We start from the raw sequence: 23153 nt of genomic DNA on the forward strand, positions 1-23153 counted from the left end.
TCTGGCCCTACTAGGAGCCCTACATGGCCTTAACAATGCTGGAAACACAGAAATTTATTTTGCACATGGTTTGTCTGAACAGCTCCACATGCACCAGTTCATCTACAAAAGCACAACATGTGAGGAAAGTGATTATCTGCAATGTTGCTGTTAGGACAGCAAATGAAGCCTAAAGTAGTCCTTGTTATACACATGTCATGGAATAAACACACAAATGGAAGAAGCTGTCACCCCTGACATATGCTACTCAATTCCTTTTGCCTGCCCACCCTGCTTCACAACACTGACTCTTCCTGTTGGGGGCAACGTTCCACTTTAGTCCCTCAAGTCAGTATGCAATCCCCTTTCTTCCCAGCTCTAACATCAAACTGATGCAGATGAGTCTAATTTCACTTGTGTGTCCACCACAGGGCTGACCCACAGATGTTCCACAGACACATGATGAATGATTACAGTAACAGTCATCACTATCTCACATACAAAGTCAGGAATAACAAGAAGTCATAGATTTCATAAAAATTATACACAAGAGCCTCAAGATAATCCAGAGACAGTTGTATAACAATGTTCAAGTACTTAATGCTACCGAATTATAAACTTAAAATTGCTGAAACGGAAAATTATACTTAGTATATTTTACCATAATACAGAAAAACTAAAACATTTAAGTTAACGGTAAAATAACTGGCAATAAAATATACCACGCCATTTCTGTAGAAAATCATGTTCTAGCATAGAAAAGGAAGCTACAAGGATTTACACCAAAACAGTAACGAAGACGTTTCAGGTTAAAAACAAAAGTAAACTTTTTTTTCCAATGTTGTTTTTTTTTTTTTTTTTGAAATGTGTATTTTTTTTAATGTTTTACTCTTTGAAAACTCGACTGAATGTTCACACATCCTAGTAGGCATGCTGCTCTCTCCCCTCATTGAGAGTAAACACTCGCATCTGTGCATGGGACACAAGGTAAGCGAGCCCAGCGGCAGGACCTCTCACCTGCCAGTGCTGCCTTTGTCATCCTCCTCCTCCTCATTATCTGAAGCCAGAAAAGGGACCGCAGCCAAGTCCTCCTCCTCAGCACGGATGCGTCCCAGCAGGATGAGACCATGGATTTTACAGTCAATTCCTGAGCTCCTGCACTGTTTGATTGCAATCTCGATGTACCTGTGATACTAGATGAGAAAAGAATGAGCTACAGACTTCTCAGACCCAAGAAACAGACACTGAGATTCTGGGAAGATGGCAGATTACAAAGTGCATCTGGGATTTCATGAGTCTGGGTAGAAGGCGGCCAAGATGAAAGGCCTTCAATGGAGAAATAACAGAACGAACTACAGAAAACAGGTTTTATTTTCTGCCCCCAAAGAAGCCAGTTAGCTCATCTGACCACACCAAGAAGCACAGTCAGAGCTGAACCCTGCCAGGAAGTGCCCTGAAGGGACTCCTAGCTCCCAGGGAAAGCATGAGAATGAGCTGCCAGGAGAGACAGTGTGGGCTGTTGGAAATTGGAGGCAGAACTTCAAGTTAACTAGACCTCAGCAAACCACACTAGAAAGAGGTGGAAGAATCTGAAGTTGAACATTTCCAACACTTAAAATCTTCCTTCCTCACCACCGCCTAGAGAAGACAACACTAGGTGACTGAAAGACTCCCATGCTCCTGGATTGGTAGAGTTAATATAAAAACAGCTAGGTTACCAAGAGTAATTAAGAGATTCAATACAATCTTCTTCAAAGTTGCAAAGATATTAACTGAAGTAAAAAAAAAAATCTTAAAATTCTATGGAAATATAAAAACAACCTGGGTAGCCAAAGCAATTCTACGCATAAAGAACACTGCCAGATGTATCATAATACAGGACCTCAAATTACTCCATAGAGCTACAGTGACAGAGACTACATGGTACTGGTAAAAAAACCAACATGCAAACAAATAAAACAGAACGGAAGACCCAGAAATAAACTCACACAGCTGTTCTTCAAAAAAGGTGTCAAAAACCAACATTGGAAAAAATACAACTTATTAAACACAACTGATGTCTACCTGCAGAAGACTAAGAAGATTCTTATCTCACTCGACACAAACCTTAAAGTGAACTAGAGAGTAACTGGAAATAGTGAAACTGCTAAAGGGAAATGCAGAGAAAACATTTCACATAGGTATACACAAGAACTTTCCACATAGAACACCAATAGTAAAGCCGGGCGGTGGTGGCGCACGCCTTTAATCCCAGCACTCGGGAGGCAGAGCCAGGCGGATCTCTGTGAGTTCGAGGCCAGCCTGGGCTACCAAGTGAGTTCCAGGAAAGGCGCAAAGCTACACAGAGAAACCCTGTCTCGAAAAACCAAAAAAAAAAAAAAGAACACCAATAGTAGAGCTAACAGCCTCAAAGAGTTAACAAATGGAAGTACAAGAAGTTTCTGCACAGCAAAAGAAACCATGAGCAGAGGGAACAGCCAGCCTACAGGCTTACAGAAAACCTTTGCCAGATGGATTTTCAAGAGACACAATAAACTCATATTCTTTCTGCAAGTTACTTTATTACTACTTCACAAGTTCAGCAGTTGAAGCACAGGGTACAGCGACAAAGAAGCAATTTCAATATCATAAATATGGTCAGAAAATCTACCACTAAGGAAAAGATACTAAGTGTTTACAAATATGTGTGGATGTAAAGAGTAACTTCAGCTGGGTGGTGGTAGCACATGCCTTTAATCCCAGCACTCGGGAGACAGAGGCAGGTGGATCTCTGTGAGTTCAAGGCCAGCCTGATCTACAGATTGAGTTCCAGGACAGCCAGGGCTACACAGAGCACCCTGTCTTGAAAAACAAAACAAAAACAAACAAACAAAAAAGAGTAACTCCAATCAAAGTTATTTTAAAGAGTACTAGGAATATGAACCTATGCATATTACCAACAGTGAAAAGTAAAATCAGTTTTGCTTCTTTTCCAAAAGTTAACTGTATAAAATAAGGCATTGAAATACGTAAATCATTTAAGAAGGAAAAACCTGGGTTGAGTGCTAACACATAATTGTCATCTATGTCCTACATGAAATCACACAAAAAGAAAAAAGACTATAACTCACCTCTGCACAGTCATTTAGCAGGGGCACAGTGGTGTCAGTTTGGTTGATATTAATGGTCTTTAGCTCAATTAGGTTATTTAAGGAATTCCCACCTAGGACAAAAAAAAAGTAAAGAAATCAAACAAACAATGTTTATTAAACATAAGGAAGGAAAGGCTTCTTTTAGAGGAAATGAATTCAATTACCTGACACCACAACCAGGGATGGCATGTAGCTACTGTCTGCTGGATCTACTATCATTTTTAATCTATGAACAAGAACATCTGGGAAAATCTCCAAACGAATCCAGTGCTTTTTTAAAAAAGAGAAGAAAAAAATATACTCTCAGTTACCAAAATTTAAGTTATATTTAGCTGCTAAAAGTTATGAGTAGGAGCTAGCATGGTGGCTCAGTGGACAGAGGTACTTGCTGCTAAGCCTAGGAACCTGAGTTCAACCCCAAGAACCTACATGGTAGAAAACCAACCAGTTTGAACCCCACGTGCATGCACACATACAAATAAATAAAGGCATTAAGTTAAAGTAAAATAAAATAGTATCATTGAAGCCTGAACCTGAGATTTTAAATACAAAATATGGAGTGAAAATCTACCCTTACTCTGGAAGAAAGAACATCCTCCCCACCACTTGCTGATTAGAGCAAAGTCTTACTCCAAGTCATATAAATGATACATTCATAGACTTCTGACCAGGGTTAGTCCTTTTATACCAAGGCTTGGTCACAGAAAACATTAGAGCTGAGATAAAGAAAATGTCCCCTTCCCATCACATCCGCCCTGTTGGCACACAAGGTACAAACAGTATTAGTACAATCCCCAAAACTCATCTGTATGTTAGAATAACTTCTAACTAGAAGTATAACAGGAATTAATATTTTATACATGAAAATACAAAAAAACTGGTCACTTAATAAAATCTGTTGTTCATAGTGTTTAAAAATCTAACAATAATACACAATATACTACTCTGTATGTTTAAAATTATTTATGAACTGAAATATGAAAATGAGCGTTGAGGGGGTATCAGCAAAGCTAAAGGTTCTTCAGTTCATTGCAAAGGTCTACAATCCACCTTCCAAATCAAGAGTATTTCCTGACACACCCCACAAACATTACCTTCCCTTGAGACCCAGAAGACTGCCAACAGGGCTCACTGCCATCAATGAGACGAGAAGCCTGGTTTACGGAGGATGACACATTCAGGCTCTTCACCATTCGGGACCAGCTGTCTAGAAGCATTCCAGGCTGGCTGCTATGACATCGCTTCAGCTGCTTCCCGGAACGGCCACAAAATACTGCAGACTGTCCTATTGCATGGAGCCACACAGAGGGTAAACACTTGTGGGACTGGACAGAGCTTCCACATTTGAGAAACCAAGAGGACTACACAGCCAAGAGCTTCTAACTATACTATTGTTTAAGTATCTTTGAATTTAAAAAGAGCTAGTTAATACCAAAAATGGCCTTTAAAAACATTATTATTTTATATCAATTTGAGAGATGAAGTCTGCATAACGCTGTAATTCATTCCACTTAAATCTTCTCAGGTAATAATAGGGCAATGTATTTCCAAACAACCTGTGTCGGTTCTCTCTCTCTCTCTCTCTCTCTCTCTCTCTCTCTCTCTCCCTCTCTCTCTCTCTCTCTCTCTCTCACACACACACACACACACACACACACACACACACACACACACACACACACACACAAAATATTATTAGAACTGCTTTTAGGATCTGAGGGAGTAGTTCAGTGGGAGAGTGCTTGCCTGGCATACAGGATGCCCCAGAATCAATCTCCAGCACCACAAAAAAAATAAATATAAAAATACTTTTATAAATTCAGAGTTAAAGATCAACTTTGTAAAGTATTTACACATCCATTAATGGTAAACTCAGACATTCACCTAGACTTTCCCAACTAGAAGAACCAGACAAGGCAAAGTAAGCAAACCTCTGTTTGAAAGTACCATAAATAATGAGCTAGAAAAGAATTAAGGCCAGCATCTAAAGAAGGCTAGGGATAAATACAAGTGTACAGAGAAGACATGACCTGGATCTCACAGATCCTTTTATCACCTATCAGAAAGGACCAAAAAGGTTGTGAGTAGCCACAGAAACCAAGCTGCATTTGAGATCCCAACAGGAAGTACAAAGGAAGAGTAAACTATGAAGTGATGTTAGGTTTGGGAGGTGCTTTCTTTTCTGTTTGTTTAATAGATTACAGTTCAACAAACAACTATGTCAGTCAATGATAGTTGATAAAAATAAGCTCAAATGGGTATTTATTGCTAGTATCTGACAAAATAACCCTCTCTTCCCCCATTCTTTGAACAAAATAAGTATTAGGCCCAAACTAATTCCAGAAACAATTTTTAAAACACAAGGGCCATGGGATGGTAGTTAAGAGCACTGGCTGTTCTTCCAAAGGACCTAGGTTTAATTCCTAGGCTCTACATGGTAGCTCATAGCCATCTGTAACTCCAGTCCCAGGCAATCTGATGATCTTTTCTGGCCTCTGAAGGTACCAGGCATGCAAATGATACACAGAGATATACTTGCACCCAAAGTAACCATATTTCAAGGACACAAAGAAAGTGACTTAAAACACCAAAAATAAAATAAAAAATAGACTAACAAAGACAACACACACACACACACACACACACACACACACACACACACACACACACGAAAAAGAATAAATGTAGCCAGATAGTTGTGGGATATTTGTACACTGTATGAAGGTGTATTGCTGTGATTGGTGTAGTAAAAAGCTGAATGGTCATTGGCTAGGCAGGAGGTAGAGGAGGGATTTCCTGAGAGAAAAAGGAAGAGGAAGAGGAATCTAGGCATGTAGGAGATGCCAGGAGACACAGAGAGGAAACGGGAGGTGTAAGATGGAAGAGAGGTAACACATGATAGAATGTAGATTAATATGAATGAGTTAATTAAGTTATAAGAGCTAATTAGGAACTAGCCTAAGCTGTAGGCTGAGCTTTCATAATTAATAATAAGTTTAGCGTCATTATTTGTGAGTTGGCGGCCCAAAGAAAAATCTGACAACAGGTGGTAGTGAAGTTCACCTTTAATCCGAGCACTTGGGAGGCAGAGGCAGGCAGATCTCTTTGAGTTCAAGGCCGGCCTGGGCTACAGAGTAAGTTCCAGGATAGCCACGGCTACAAAGAGAAACCCTGTCTCGAAAAACCAGAAATAAAAATAAAAATAAAAGAATAAATGTAACAATACAACTAAGAATTTCATGAGCAAATTTTAAAAAGGTGAGTAAGTCTCCAATGAAGAGGTACTAAAACACCTAGCATGAACTGAGGAGCAACAGTTCACAAAAAAAAAAAAAAAAAGATTGAGACAAAAGCAAATACAGATCAAAGAGTGTGCCCCAAATAGAAGAAAAATACAGCAAAGTCAACATGTGAAAAAAAGATGGAGTGATGGACAATTTTCTAAAACTAACCCAAACTACCATGCCACAAAATGAAGACGTGAACATAATACTTGTAAATATAAAAAGCATGCCTCTATGCACATGCAAAATTTATACACATTAATACAAAGATATTATTTCAAAATCGGATTAAGAGGAAATAAATACATGGGGATTAATAGCCCTACAATTAGACTTTTAGCTGACTTTAACAGAAAGACACCAAAGCAAATTCCAATGGCACAGAATTTTTAAAGTGATGAAAGAAAATGCCCAGGAAAAATACTACTCAAAACTATGAGGAGACTAGTGCATGCCTATAATCTCAGCACTAAGGAGACAGAGGCAAGAGGATCAACAACAGGCTCCACTACATAGCCAGTGTGAGGCTAGCCTGACTTCCTCCCTCCCTCCCTCCCTCCCTCCCTCCCTCCCTCCCTCCCTCCCTCTCTCTCTCTCTCTCTCACACGCGCACACACACACACGTTAGAGCTAATAAGATTAGCAAAATACAGTACTTACACATCAGTTTATTACACACATCCTCACAACAGCAACACAAATTAAGAAAACAACTCCATTTAAAATAGCATGAAAAGCAAATGCTCAGGAATAATTTAGACAATGTTGCCGTCTATATAATGAAAACTACAAAAGCACTGCTGACAGAAACTGAATGGTCAGGCAAACACAAAGATTTCTCCCATACATGGGCCAGGAAACGGAATGTTGAAAATGTCATGTCTAAAGCACACAGATTCAATACAAGCCTTATGAATACCCAAGTGGCTTTTTTAAAATCAGGAGTAGAAAAATGCACCCCAAAATTCATGTAGGGCACTGGTTCTCAATGTTCCTAATGCTAAGACGTTTAATATAGTTCCTCAGGCTGTGGTAACCCTCAATCATAAAATTATTTTCATTGCTACTTCATAACTGTAGTTTTGCTACTGTTGTGAATTGTAATATCAATTTCTGTGTTTTCCGGTGCTCTGTGAAAAGGTCATTAGACAATCCGCCCCGCCAAGGGTCAGACCCACAAGTTGAGAACCACTGATGTAGGGGAATCAAACTTGGATCACAAGCTTTGTCCAGCTAGAGCCTGTAGTGGCTGAGCAATCCTGCTAGGTAATCATTAAAAAAATAAAATAAAAATTAAAAATTAAAAAAAAATAGTGCAAAACAATTTTCCACAGAAAGGATATATTTAAACAGCCAAAACAACACACATAAGCACAGACTTGACAAATTATTTTGTCATTAGGGAAATTTAAGTCAAAACTCAAGAAAACATTTCTTACCTAGTATGAAGGACATCATAAAAACCCTAAAGACTTACAAATGCTAAAAAGGATGTGAACTAGCCAGATGCTGCTACATTGCTAACGGTTATATAAAATAGCACAGCTACTGGTGAAACATTCTGGCAGTAGCTCCAAGGTACACAGCCAACAATTTAAAACCAAGACACAAACAGATACATGCACACCAATGTTAATGCCTACATCATTCACAACAGCCAACATGGAAGACAAATATTAAATGGTCATGAATAAATAAATGGAAAAAAGCACTTGGTATACACATACAGTGGAAAATTGTAACTACCAACTATGTAAGACATATTCTGATTAAACATTACAACACAGATAACCCTGAAGATAGTGAGGTAAACTAATACTTTAATCAGCAGAGTAAATATTTCATAGCTCTGCCTATATGATCTACCTAAAGCACACAAATTCACAGACACAGAAAGACAAGCTGACATAAGCTTGAGTCATTTGGGAAGAGGGACTATCAATTGAAAAAATACCTTCGTAAGATTTGTCTGTGGGCAAGTTCGCAATACATTTTCTTTCTTTCTTTTTATCATTACTAAGAGATTTCCTATTCATTTTACATACCAACCACAGATCCCCCTCTCCCCCTTCCTCCCACCCCCAGCCTTCCCTCCCAACCCACCCCCCATTTCCACCTCTCCAAGGCAAGGTCTCCATTGGGGAGTCAGCAGAGCCTGGTACATTCAGTTGAGTCAGGTCCAAGCCCCTCATTTTCTTAAGTACTGACTGATATGGAGAACCTAGCCCCTAATGGGTGCCACCCATGGTCAGGTGGTCCTAGGTGCAAAAAGAAAGCAGGCTCAGCAAGCCAGAGATGGGAACAAGCCAGGGGTGGGAGCAAGCCAACAAGCAGCACTCCTCTATGGCCTCTGATACAGTTCCTGCCTCCAGATTCCTGCCCTGACTTCCCTGGATTACAAATTTGTAAATTGTAAAATTAAATAAATCCTTTCTTCCCTAAGTTGCTTTTGGTCATGGTGTTTGATCACAGTAATAAAAAGCCTAACTAAGACACCAGGAATAGGAAGGAGAAGATGAGGAAGTTAATGTTAATGTTTGGTGGACACAAATACTTTTGAAAATACATAGTAGAGACAGTCGTACATCATCATACTTAACACATTCACTGTAAATTTATAATGGCAAATTCTATGCTCTGTGCATTTCACATTAATAAAAATATGTAACACAAATGAAAACTTATACTCCACCAATTTCCACTGCTTCCAACTAAACATGCTCTTAGTTTCTGGAAATAATTCTAACATTTCTTCTGGAAATTCAGACAAGCAAACCTTACCACTCTAAAAGAAAGAAGTAGGGAAATTCTGGGGGAGGAAATGGATCAGACTGCCCCTTCTCTCTAATTGTGCTCCTTCTACAACACTCACTGTACACACATGACCCTAACAGCAAACTTCAGTAATTACTTCATAGTGGTATTTGATGGAAGAGAGAATGTAAGCATTCAGCTCTACCTGGCTCATTTATCCTGCCGAAAGTATGCCTGGTGTTGTGTTTTTTCGTCTTGAAGCATGTCTCACAAAAATCAAAGTCATCACAATTCCTGCATTTGAATCTGGATCCATTGATAGGGAAAGTCTGACAGCCATCACACCTGTTTTAAAAGTAGATAAATAAATAAATAAATCATTTTAAAAGAAAACTCTTCCTCCTCAAACAAATCTAGTAATCATAAAACCAGCAACTCACGTGACCCCTGGATGAATACTGGGCACCAACTCCATTTCGGACAGCAACCCAGTCCAGTGAGACTGCTGGGGGAAGTCCACGATGATATCTTTCCCGTTGGCACTGAAAGCTAGCAAAGGACAGAAACTACCTGAGACACCTTTAAAGTCAACATAAGCATACAGCTCAACTCCTGTCGCTCTGTGGTACTGGGCTGCAGCTATTCACACTTTATAAAGAATGTTCCCTTGGAGGTACAAGCTAAGATACTCAGAGATGAAAAGTCATCAGCTAGCTCCAGCAGAGGAAGAATGAGTCAACTGTGGCTGCACTCATGAGAAGGTACAGATGCTCAGTATACTATACTCTTTTATTTATGCTTATAATCTCCACAATAACAAGCTTTTAATTACAGAAAGTCAAAACTGCTCTTAGAACCTTCATATATTAGGAAATAAAACCAGATCAGTAATGCTAAAACCTTCCATCCTTTAAGAGCAATCTTCTGTCAAAACAGTGACTTAGCAGCCACAATCTTTTTTTAAAAAAGATTTTTTTATTTGTTTTGACATTTAAGAATCTTTTAAGCAAAAAAAAAAAAAAAACCTTACAAAAAGTAAACTATAAAAGAAGTCATTGCTCTTCTGTAACCTGAGAAGTTCTAACAATGGCCCTAAACACTGGGCAAACACCAGTATTCTGGCATCCAAGTGTTTAAAAGATAAAATAATCAGGAATGGTGACATATGTCTGTTTTCTCTTTATAGCAGAACCTGTTGTGTTTAACCTGGCTATTTTTATGTCTGTTATTTCTGTCCTTTATTGTTTTTCTCAGACATAGTCATTAAACTTTTGATACCTTAGTAAAAAGAGATAAATGCTAAATGCATACATAAATATAAGAAAACTATACTCTTTAACAAAGCATTTGTTGCTTGGCTATTACCTTTCACAAGCCCCACGCTCTGATGAGTTACAGATCCCCACTTGTATTTTGGTGTGGTAACGGAAGCTTTGACCCGTACTTTATCACCAATCTTGATGTGAGAAGAAGAACTCGGTGGAGGATAGCCTGAAGATTTCATTAGCAAACACACTATGATTAGTGTTCACTTTCTGGGAACCATGTCTCTAAGAAATGTAATACATTAACAAGGAGTGTGCTCACCTATAAGTTCAACATGAATATACCTAACCCAGTAGGTACCCCCTTTCTGCTGCCAATCACACTGCACATTAAGGTCATGTAATCCATCTCTATCCAGTTTGATGACTTTGCCCACATCACCTTCACATACTTCTTCATATGTTCGACAGCATCTAACCATCATTCCCACCTAAAATTGAAATGGAAAGTCCAGTCAAGTACACCTAGACAAAAGATACAATGTATATAAGTAGTATTCTCAATTCTTCAGAAAAATATTTTATTCAGCACCCAGAAATAAACTAAAAATATTGTGCTGGTTAGTTTATCAACGTGACACAAATTAGAGTCACCTAAGAAGAAGAGGGAACATTAATTGAGGAACTGCCTCCATCAGGCTGGCCTGTGGGCATGTCTGTGAGTCATTTTCTAGATTAATGACTGATGTTTGTTTGTGGGCACTGCCATTCCTGGACAAGTGATCTAAGTAAGCTGAGCAAGCTGTGGGGAGCAAAGACAGTAAGCTGAATTTCTGCATGACCTCCGCTTCAGCTCCTGTCTCTAGAGTCTTGCCTTGAGTCCCGGCCCTGGGTTCCCTACTTGACCGGCTGTGATTGGTGCATGTAAGCCAAATAAACCTTCTCCTTCTCAGGTTATTTTTGATTAGATGCTTTATCACAGTAGCAGAAAGCAAACTAAGATAAGTAGCATTTAGCATAAGTGGAAACAGATCTCTCTGGGAAATATACACACGAGCCTGTATCATCTTCTGCCATAAAACACTGTAGCTACAGATTATGGTGTTCACACAAAAGAACACTCTGATCATCATGAATAACAGCTCAAACATCCTACAGCTAATAAATTCATCACGGTGATAATAAGCAATCCAAAGCTTCTTGGTCACCTTCAGCAGACCACCAATGCATCATTGAGAAAACTGAATAGATAAAGCTCTAATATCACTGAAAATAAATATGGTGTTTATTCTGCCTTTCCTACAAGAACTGTAATACAACTAGAGTTGATTAAAAAGGAAAAAAAATCTATCAACGAAAACCTGAACTAATAAATCCAAAAGCATTAAGTAAGTTAGAAAATTCACCATCACATGGGTCTATAATGGGTCTAGGTTTGGTGAACTTATTGCAGAAGAAGCAAGATGAGTGTCCACCCAGTAACAGACTGTTGTCAAGAGAAGAACCTAGCAAGCCTTCTTACCAAAGTCTCAGCATGAGTCCAGACACTCTCTAGTCCTACTTCATGTTCTCTTTGAACCTTCCCAACATAGATCTAACCAGAGAATGCTACCTCTCTGGTCTCTTCCTCCTCATTCCCATGGTATCCAGATCTCTTTCTAATAAGCAGACCTTACTGGGCCAGTCTGACTGTCTTTCACTCACAGGACAGCAGGCTCCCAGAGGGCAGGGACCTCTGTCAACTCAACTATTGCTTAGCATATGGGAGATGCTCAAGTATTTGTCAGATAAAAGATGAACAAGGCTCATTCTAAGCAATGCCCACCTGAACATTCTCTCTCACATACACAGCATAATCATCATTACTCAGGAAATCAGCACGCTTCTTGTAAGTCTGGCTCTCAGTCACAACAGCACCAGCAGCCTAAACGACATAAACACATTTGAAAAAAGAAGTTAAAAAATACACTTCAGAAAGACTGTCAGCTGGGCATGGAGGCACACACCTTTAATCCCAGGAGGCAGAGACAAATGGATCTCTGGGACTTTGGGGCCATTCTCGTCTACATAGTGAGTTCCAGGCCAGCCAGAGCTACATAGTAAAACCTTATTGGAAAAAAACAAACAAACAACAACAACAAAAAAAACAAACACACACTGAAATCCATAATATAAATGAATGCAATAGGAGATACTGTGCTTTCTCTATAAGATCTTCCTACCTTAATAGCAATAGCACAGTATGCAAAACAAACGTTTGTAAAAATAAATAAATAAATAAATAAATAGATAGATAGATAGATAGATAGATAGATAGATAGATAGATAAAATATTATATTATATTATTGAGTGTTTTGGCTGCACATATGTATGTACACCACATGCATGTCTGGTACCACAGAGAACAGATAAAGTGACGTATGGTTGTGGGCCACCATGTGGGTGCTAAGAATTGAACACAGGTCTTCTGCAAAAGCAACAAATATTCTTAACCTCTTAGCCATCTTTCTAGGCAAAATAAATCTTAACAGTTCTCAATATACAAAAGTTTTCAAAGTTTTTACAAATGAATTTTATAAAACAATTTTCTCAGGTCAAACATCAGTTGATCACACAAAAATGATTTATTGTTTGCTTAGATGGGTTGTCTCACTATGCATTACAGGCTAGTTTCTGACTCCTGATCCTTCTGCCTTAGTCTCCAAAGTGGTATTACAGGCATGTAGCACCATGCAAGGTATTTTTGTTTTTTCAAGACAGAGGGTATTGCTATGTTTCCAAGACTAGTCTGAAATTTGCTCTACATAACACCAACCATCCTTGAATTCACCATCCTCTTTCTGTAGAGGGCCCCAGCATATGTATTTTAGCCAGACAATGTCTAACAATGTTGCCAAGAATGGCTTTGAACTCTCAGGTTCAATCAATCCTTCCTTTTTCGGCCTCCAGAGTAACTGTGACTACAAGAGACACAACTTTTCAGTGTTTTCAATATCTTCTAAAAGATACCCAACATCACTTAATCATTATCAATGGTTTGTTTTAAAGCTACATGAAATTTTAATGGGGAAAACCCAATCATTATCTCAGCAGCAAAACAGATAACTTTGTTCTGTGCATAGCAGAATTGTGGGTAAATCTTGTAGAACCATTCACAGGGGATCCACTGGTTCTTTAAAAAAAATGGAGAAAAGTAGCATGTAAGATAATCATCGTGTAAGACAGGCAGGATACATGGAAGCCACTGACCACAGGGTAAGGGGTATCATCCACATCCTCCACCACCTCCTCATCTGAATACTCGTCAGATACTGTTTCTGCATCCGAGAACTCTGTAACCTGGACATCAGAGTGGTCTAGCAGCCACCCAACCAAGGCTTCCACACCTATGAGCAAAAACACTCAGCTGCCATCAAGACCAATAGCAATGAACTTCAAACCCACAAACAAGCAAGCATGGACAAGAAAAAGTCCTACCAGGCAAACCAGATGCATTCCCAGAGGTGCCGGTGAGCGACTTCAGAGCAAACTCTATGTTTTTCCTAGGAAATCCCATTTCCATGAGCTGTACCACAATAGGCAGAGCAGGAGCTGGTGACTGTCTGCGCTTCTTAGCCCTAGCAAGATGGATGTGTTGTACGGAGACTGGGGTTGTGGCCTCACTGGAGCTACAGTCTTCACACCCTGGACTTGAAGGATGTGTGGATTCCACAGCCAAACACTGACAGAGGGCCAAAGCAGCAGCCTGGGCAAATAAAGAATGTTAGGGGAAGTGTCCTCATCTAACCTCTACCATCTAAAAAAAGTGAACAACCAACATCTTCTACGAGCTGCACTGCAGAAAGTACAGATTTATTTACGAGTGCATCTCAAAATGAATTAATAAGACATGTTAGAGATAGGAAAAGCAAGTAGGAAAAGGAAACGAACTAGTAGTCAAATGCTGTGCTGACTGCTTCAGTACAGAGTAGTCAATCAGTCGTTCCAATCAAGTATATTGAATGAAAACTGTCAAGGGTAGACAAGTGTACCTCAAGTTCCTGTTTATCAAATATAGCTTTCACAGGAGATGGTTGGGTGGCTGAGGACAGTAACTGCTGCAGGAGGATCATTGGAGGTTGTGGCCCTTCGGGTGACATGTCCCCAAGGTCAGGGGATGCAGCTGCTCCATCATCTGAATTTGAAAACAAAATTTGTACATTCTACTTTTCAAAAGCCAATACCTCTACTAAAGGTGATGCACTGGCCCACCTGTACCTTAAACAGCCAGACACGAGAGTTTCTCAGAACACTCCGTTCCCTCAGACAAACAAATCTTGTAAGATGACAACTGCATTTACAGTTGGTGACTGGCAGTCAGGCCACATACAAGACACCTGTATTCTCCTTTTATGAACTGCTTATTCATATACATGGTAAATTTTTCTACTAGAATATCTTCCTGTCTTTCAAATCTACTTAAACCCTCCCTCTTTAAAAGATACCTGTGTGAAGAGTGCCAGTCTCCTGAACAGCCGGCTGAGACAGTATCTGCCTTAGTTTGTCTTGGTGGGAAAGCAGTGCCCGTCCTGCTTTCAGGATGTACAGCTTCAACTGCTGGCTCCGCAGAAGGTCCAAGTCTACTTGTCCTACGGAACCAAAGAACCCAGTAAGAACCACATATCCAGTTCAGTCTCTCCTCTTCCCCAACCATCACCTCTGCAACAGGAAGGCAATGACATGCCTTTCAGGAATGAACTGATCACACACAATTGTTGTCACTGAGGAAGAGCTAAGTGAAAGAGCTAACAGGCTGAACTAGAACCACATAAGCATTTACTGTCATCATTAAATGTTTCCCAAATTACTGAAATTTCAACCAGAGACAAATAAAACATTTTCATATTTTCTTACAATATTTCTAGGAGGAATTTTGTCAGATGCATCTAGTTTAACTGAAGCCATTTCCCTAGAATGAACTCTCTGATCCAGTGACATGAAGCCATGCCACATGTGCCTGACAGCAGACCAAGGACCACAAAGTGGTCTGCTTAGGAGCAACTTTCCTGAGCAGGGGATGCACGAAGCCTTGGGACAGGACAGCAAGTGTAGGTTGAAAGAATGAATTTGTAGGAGACCTTGGACACTAAACTTGGACCAATGGGCAAGCAGTTTGTTCACCATGATGAGAAAAATGGAGACAACTAGAAGAAAGCAGACTGAATTTGACACAAATAGCTGTTTATATCTGCAGGCCCTCCATTCAGAGTTGTGAACTTCAAGACTTAAAGGTGTTTACCATTATAAATGTTAGAGCAACAACAACAAATATGGAGAGTAAATTGCAGGAGCATGCTCAAAGAGTAGACAGAATGAGCTGGGGGTGACGAGTAAAACCACATGGATTTCAATGGAATAAAGAGCAAGCAGAGAAACAAACTCTGAGAATAACCGAGGGGCAGGAAGAAGAAAATCATGAGGGTAATAACCCAGACCCAAAGGAAAGAAAGGTTTAAGCAAGTTGCCCACCACACATAGAGACAAAACAAAGAGAATCCAAGGACAAAGTTCCTTAGAGCTGACTCTGAGGATGTCCTGAGCAGACAGCCAGCAGAGGGAAAGTGAACCCAATATCCTAAAAGTCTCCTAAGAATAAACTCTGGCAGTTAGACATGATGGAGTTCCAAATATGAGGCCAAAGGGAAACCCAAAAAGTATCTTATATTCCTAACTATAGATTGGTAAGCGCTAAGCCCATGTGAACTCAAAGGCTTCAACAGTCACATGAACCCGCTCTGACTGTCGGGCAAACAATGCTGGTTCAGACTATACCGGGAACACTCTGTACTGACCTGCAAAGGCCTGTTTCGCTGATTTCTTTGTTTTGTGCTTTTCCAATTTGCTTCCAGCAAGGTTCACCAACTCAGCCCAGACAGAAAGCATGGGCTCGGTGAAAGGCAGATTGTTCACACTAAAGGCCACAGCAGGCAGCTGAAGAAAGGGCACAAAAACCTTCTAAGAGTTGCTGATGAGATGAACAAGTCTAAAACTTATTAGAGCATAAGCCCTGAATTTAAATTAAATACGCATACTCCGAGTCACATCCTACCTGAGAAAATTCTGAAAAGATACTACAGGAAGATAAAAGTGTATATACAACAGATACAATCTATATTAATGTTTTTATTACCAGTTTGTCAACAATAACACATCACGATGGTAATTATAAGCTAAGACATTTTCTGAACATCCCAAATTTTCTACATGTATTTATTCCTATTATAATCAACGTGTTTTATTTAAAAAAATTACAGTCAAATTGCACTTGGGTTACATCAGAATTATATAAACCTTCTCTACTGTCCCTAAGTCATGGACTTATGTTACAGTAACTTGTTAAGCTATAACATTCAACATGATTAAAAAGCATTTTTCTAACTAAAGATTATTTTTTAAGAAACCATTTTTTAGCCGGGCGGTGGCGGTGCACGCCTTTAATCCCAGCACTCGGGAGGCAGAGCCAGGTGGATCTCTGTGAGTTCGAGGCCAGCCTGGTCTACAAAGTGAGTTCTAGGAAAGGCACAAAGCTACACAGGGAAACACTGTCTCAAAAGAACTAAAAACATTTTTTAGAAGTCAAATTACTCAATAAAAATACATTTTAGAAACTCCTATCTTAAATACTTAAAATTACCTTATAGATTGTTAATCCCCTTTTATGTCATTGAGGCTACAAGTCCCCTGGCTGCATGTTCCCTATGAGATGGGCCTTTCTTTGGAGTACAAGCTAGCACAGGAAGAGAGGGAACTCCTCATTCACATAGCTTCCCAGAAGGCAACATAAAGGACAGGTTCTTCCAAGTTCTAACATTACAAGCCAGTTTCAGTGCCACCCTAACACTGGAGAGCTCAGCAAAGCTACATACCGGTTTGAGCTGATTCAACGGGCAAACTCGGCACATCCGCATGTCACAGAACTGCACGGTGATTCTGCCCTTTGGGGTGATGCGAGTCACTGTGCCCTCTCCAAACTCATCATGCATGACCTGGCCTCCCAGGCGCAGTCGGCCATCGATCCCTCCAATCACAGCCAGGACGGCCATGAGGCCCCCCACTTCAAGGTTCTCAGAGTCTGGGAAGTAGTCCTCTAACAGGGCCTAGTGCAGAAGGGAGACAGTAAGTGTGAAGTGGAAATCCCTCAGAGCTGCCTGTCCTTATGAGTTTAGCTAAACGTAAGCCACTTCATCTCATTTACTATTTATAAATTTATTTTAGGAAACAGAGTATCTCTCTACATTGTCCCAGACTTGAAATCTCAAGCAAACCTTCTGCCTCATCCTTTCAAGCAGCTGGGACTACAGGCATACACATGCCTTTCTGAATTGTTAATTTCTTCAATAATTATTTCCATTGAAATGCCCTTAAATAAATATTGAAACAAAAATGCTTCACATTTGAAAAGATAACTTGACAGCTACAGTCCCAGCATGCTTTTGAAGACATGGAACACACCCTTTCTGAAGTCTTCCCAGAGCAGCTGTGTGTGACGGAGCAAAGCTGGGAGTTAATGTATTTGTTGATGAGGCCATTCCACTGGGTCAGGGAGTGCAGAGTGCGGAGCAGCCCCACCACCTCTTCAGCCAGAGTGCTGCTGTGGGTGGCAGTCAAGGAAGCCTGTGGCCGGGCCCTCCGCTTCCTCAGTGTGGATTCTGAAGCAGAGAGAAAACTCATGTGGCACACTGCTCATTAAACTGGGCTACCAAGTAAAGGCACAGCCACTCACCTCTAAGTAATGGGACATCAGAAGAACAAGTCGTGAGCAAACTGCCCAGGAAGCCAAACAGCTTTTCCACAAGACACTTCATGTCCCGTGCCCTGTCTGTCTTGTCCCATGACGGAAGAACTGCTTGTAGTAAATGAACAGCTAAGATCTGATCAGAGACAACATAAAATGACAATTTCAAAAGAAGACATTATTTTATCCCTTAATAAAATTAATGATGCACAACTTTGACATTCATGATTAATCAAGCCGGTTAACAGAAAAGATTATCAGGAATTCAAAATTTGTGTATTTAAGTGAAACTGTTCTTTAAACTTAATTCTTGGCAACCATACTACTATTTCAACGGGGCAGAGAGAGCAGTTGTGAAAAGGCAAATAAACTTATTTAGCAACTTAAGTGACTGCAGTAATCAAGAACCTCAGCAGCCACAGCCAGAAGATCTACTGCTTTACTTACTGCTATTTGCTACATTCACTGCTCAACGAAGAAACATGGTTACAGGGTCAGGGAGCTTCAGTACTGCCTATCTCTCAGTGAACTGGGCTTTGCTAGCAGCACATTACCTGCCTCTGCAGTGAGGCAGCAGTGAAGGGTGCATGCCCCTCCACAACCTTCATGAGCAGCGTAATCCACCGTGGGGAGCTGAGGGCACCACAGGCCTGCGGGGTGAGTGCAATGCTCCGCACGAAGCCCAGTGTACACCAGCTCCGGTGCTGCTCCCTGCACACCAGTCTGTCTGGAGGAGCTGCCAGAGGAGACAAGACATGCTTGAACCAAGACGCTAGAAATCAAAGCATGAGCACAACCCTTGCATTTAAATAACCTACTAGTTCATTTTGGGTAATAAGCTACTTTACAAGGGAACTGTGAGAAGAGTGGAGGAAGGCTTTTAAGGTAGCTCAACAAATATTTCACAGCATTTTTTAAACCTTTAAAATGTATGTAACTCAAATTAGTTAATTTAATCTATTTATACTGTTTCTAGACAATATAATCTATAATTCTAACAGCAGTAATTTACAATATGCATCTATTTCACTTTTTAATCTCATGTGTCTTAAACGTCCCCATGATCCCATTTTGATCTACATCATAAAATGTCCCACCCAGGTTTACTTAGTTTTTTTCTATATAGCCAGAACACATGAGCCCACCTCTACCTCTCCAATGCTGGGATTAGAGGGACGTGCTAACATGCCCAGTAAGAATGGACTTTTCTGTTCCTCCTGACTTCCCAGGGTCCAAAGGATCTGTCTCTCTTTCTACTCTCTCTCAAGCTAGGATGTGAAGCCCGAGGTCTGAGTGCCCATGGGACACTGCTGCGACCTTCCCAGATCCTACTGCAGCAACAGCGGCAGTTTATCTTCCCACTAGCCCATGTTGCCTTCCAAGCTTACTATGATCCATGTCTTACATAAGACACAGGCTCACATACTAACATTCACATATACACTTAGACACTAACTCATAAAACTACTGGGAAATACTCAAATGTTCTCTGCCATAGTCACTCATGCATACCGACACATGCTCACCTTTACCACTACTGTAATCACTAGTAGAATCATAATTATACAATCCCCATGTCACACACAATTACATACAGAACCTAAGATGCAAGCCCACACTTTGCATACACCCCTACATGCATCCCTCTCCCATTTACAGATAAAATAAGACATGCTTAGACAATTACTCAGACTAAAACATTCATACACATCCATCTGCACTCACATGCACCTATGCACATACATGTGCTCACTTTATCCCTCTATCACCAATCAAGCCTCCTCCCAATGACACACTCAAAATTCTAATCTTTACTCTCTTATGTACATTCACAATTGCGCAATCATACAAATCACTGTCACACAGACACCATGCATGCATGTGCTCAGTTACATATATACACTCAAATACCTGCCCCTATACTATCACATGTTGTCACAACCATGTGTACTCATGTTTATCCCCCTCACCCACATATACATTCCCTCACTCTCACTGGCACTGACACTTAGGCATGCTCATTATCCATACTTGGTTTTGCACTTACACTCAGTAAAACCCCGACATACCCTCAATCACTCCTGTACACTCAAGCATTATTCATATATATTCACTCTAACTACTCTCACACACTTGCAACCACACAACTAGAATACACACACAAGCTCATTCACACTACATCTGATGCAGCTACTTACGCACAGCCGTATGCTCTCACATTCACTTACATACATATTCACACACCCACACTGAAACACTCAAACACATCTTCATGCTTCCAACACAAAGATCACTCATCCAGTGTGACTCTATTATTGGCAATCACTTTGACCAATTGGAATTAAGTAAAACCCAAGATGCTAGGTATACCTGTGAGAAATTTTTCTTGATAGGATTATTTGAATTAGAAAGACACATCTTAAATCTGGACCACACCTTCTGGTGTGGCAGCCTACATAAAGCACATAGAAGAATGAAGCATGGTTGGGTCTGAGCGGCTGTGGGACTGGCAGGTGAGAGAGATTTGTCCTGACTGTGGGCAAGGCAGGAAAACTCTAGCTACATGTTTCTCTAGAGAACTCTGACTAAAACATTCAGCAATGACAAATACATTTTGTCTCATATCAACATACTGAAATCTAAGCACTCACATACAGCTAACACACACATACTCTTTTAGGGCTCAGGAAGGAGCATGGCTCGGCTGACAGCCTGCCTTGAGGATTTCTAGTCTCCAGAACTCTAAGGGAGCAACATCAGAGGTTGACTAGTTCTTACACATACACTTCCCCCAACCCCATCCCTATCCCCTCATTTACATGTTAAAGCATTTTAACTCCAGTATCTCAAACTGTGATCTTCTTTGGAAAAGTAAATCTGAAACACAAACACACACATGCAGAGGAAAGTGTGAACAAGAAGACAGAGACTAGGATGGTACGCCTACAAGACAAGAAATGCCAAGCAAATCACCAATACTAGAGAAGCCTAGAACAGATTCTCCTTGGTAGCCTCAGAAAGGAACCAACAAGATTTTCTGTTAGTTATACTTCCTTGGTAGAGCAGCCCTAGGAGCCTTACTACATAAATCCTCACACACATTCTGATTCATGTTCTCACGTCCAGACAAGTATGAGAGATTTACATCTCTCCACGCTGAGTCTCTGTGGCCCATAGTTACTCATTTCATACATGGCTTATCTGTTGTTCCGCTTTCCACTAACATTCGCAGCAGTCCACACAAAGTCTTGGTAGCCTCGCTCTGCATGATGTCAGCATGAACTCCAACAGAGAGACACAGAGTTTGCAGTAAGTTAATAATGCTGGTCAGCATCATCGCTGTGGGGTGAATGTTCCTTTCACTTTGTTCAGCTTCTGAAAAGGAGGATAAAAAAAAGAAACAATATTCCCAAATAAAATCATCTGTGGATGTCATTTAAAGTATTTAATACCACATTCTTTTTTTCTTTTCAAAGACTTGAACGTATTTAGAGTAGTTTTAGGTTCACAGTAAAATCAGAGAGCTAACAAACTTTTTTAATACTGGAAAGGGAAACATATACCTTCACAAGAAAAGATGAAAGTTAGAATTTATTCTCTTTCTCCCTTCTCTTTTTCCACAGAGACAGGGTCTCAATATGTTGCCCAGCCTAACTCAAATCCCTGGGCTCAAGAGATGCTCCTCTCAGCCTCTTGCCACTGCACCTGGTTACCCTAATCATTTCTGTTTCCACCTTCCTCAAAGAAAATGAGATTCAGGAGGAGGAGGTGCAGGTGCACAGTTTGTGAAAGAAAGCCAGAGGAAAACCTCCAGTGTCTTCTTTTTTCAGGTAACATCCATTTTGATTGTATGATACAGGGCTTTCACCAAAACTTGTGAATTGCTGATTAGGCTAACAAGTCTGGCCAGTGAATCCAAGACCAATCGGAGTTGGGATTACAAGCATGTATATCACCACACCAACTTTTTGCTGGAGATCTAATTCAAGTCCTCATGTTTGCACAATAACTATCACTTTATGAACTGAGCTATCTACCCCACACCCTAGAAAATGAGATTTTGGAGTAACATTTGTTTAAGCAACCTTATTATATAACTCAGAAACAATGAATGAGTCCAAGGTCTCCCTTCTTTAAAAGACAACTTACTGTCATGCGGCAGTGGCACACACCTTTAATCCCAGCACTCAGGAGGCAGAGCCAGGCGGATCTCTTTGAGTTCAAGGCCAGCCTGGTCTACAGAGGGAGATCCAGGACAGGCACCAAAACTATACAGAGAAACCCTGTCTCGAAGAAAGAAAAAAAAAAAACCTCATCATCAGGCAGTGGTGGTGCACACAATTTAATCCCAGTACTCGGGAGGCAGAGACAGGCGGATCTACATAGCTAGTTCCAGGACAGCCAGGGCTACACAGAGAAACCCTGTCTCAAAAAAAAACAAAACCAACTGAGCAAAAAAGACAACTTATCAAATGTTTAGGAGCTACAACCTGAGTGAAGGCAAAGCATCAGCATCCCCTGATCAGCCACTTACATGGCTGGCCAGTCCAGCTGTGGGACAAGGAGGCCACCACTCTGCCACATATCTACCTCTTCCCTGGCTCACTCAACAATGAAGAATACCCCCAGATACAACTGAGAAAAGGAAGGGGCTACAAGTGGTCCAGAACCACATACTATAGCTCAGATGCTCTGACAGTACAGCCAACACCCACCCATAAGATGTCACATGCATCACTTCTAACAGTCACCCACAATCACTTGCTGTTTTAATCTAAATGTGCATGTTCTGAGCCCACTGCATTTTAAGGGACAGCCTCTCTCGTGTTCTACACTAGAGGCTCTCTTCTTAGCACACCCTCCAAGTATGATCTGATGGCTGTGACAACTGTTTCTAACATTTGACAGCACTGCACATAATGGTTGGCAGAGCCCTAGGAAGGAGCTCTGGCTCTCAAGTCTCAG

General features: G+C 40.6%; 1 protein-coding gene across 1 annotated transcript in view; it reads right to left on the minus strand.

Annotated features, from left to right (window-relative positions):
- Herc2 (HECT and RLD domain containing E3 ubiquitin protein ligase 2) overlaps window positions 1–23153 on the minus strand; it is a 168642-nt gene that overhangs the window by 57994 nt on the left and 87495 nt on the right. The window contains exons 38-56 of the mRNA XM_059273697.1: window positions 21381–21563; window positions 18743–18924; window positions 18177–18324; window positions 17906–18102; window positions 17320–17550; window positions 16246–16384; window positions 14899–15042; window positions 14446–14588; window positions 13892–14159; window positions 13664–13800; window positions 12239–12337; window positions 10736–10904; window positions 10514–10639; window positions 9589–9697; window positions 9354–9493; window positions 4205–4395; window positions 3275–3380; window positions 3090–3181; window positions 997–1172 (exon numbers count right to left, since the gene is read on the minus strand). Of these exons, the coding sequence (XP_059129680.1) occupies window positions 997–1172; window positions 3090–3181; window positions 3275–3380; window positions 4205–4395; window positions 9354–9493; window positions 9589–9697; window positions 10514–10639; window positions 10736–10904; window positions 12239–12337; window positions 13664–13800; window positions 13892–14159; window positions 14446–14588; window positions 14899–15042; window positions 16246–16384; window positions 17320–17550; window positions 17906–18102; window positions 18177–18324; window positions 18743–18924; window positions 21381–21563 (2980 nt within the window). The remainder of the gene's footprint in view (window positions 1–996; window positions 1173–3089; window positions 3182–3274; window positions 3381–4204; window positions 4396–9353; window positions 9494–9588; window positions 9698–10513; window positions 10640–10735; window positions 10905–12238; window positions 12338–13663; window positions 13801–13891; window positions 14160–14445; window positions 14589–14898; window positions 15043–16245; window positions 16385–17319; window positions 17551–17905; window positions 18103–18176; window positions 18325–18742; window positions 18925–21380; window positions 21564–23153) is intronic.

Source organism: Peromyscus eremicus, chromosome 1 (genome assembly GCF_949786415.1).
Source record: "Peromyscus eremicus chromosome 1, PerEre_H2_v1, whole genome shotgun sequence".
Classification (NCBI taxonomy): Eukaryota; Metazoa; Chordata; class Mammalia; order Rodentia; family Cricetidae; genus Peromyscus; species Peromyscus eremicus.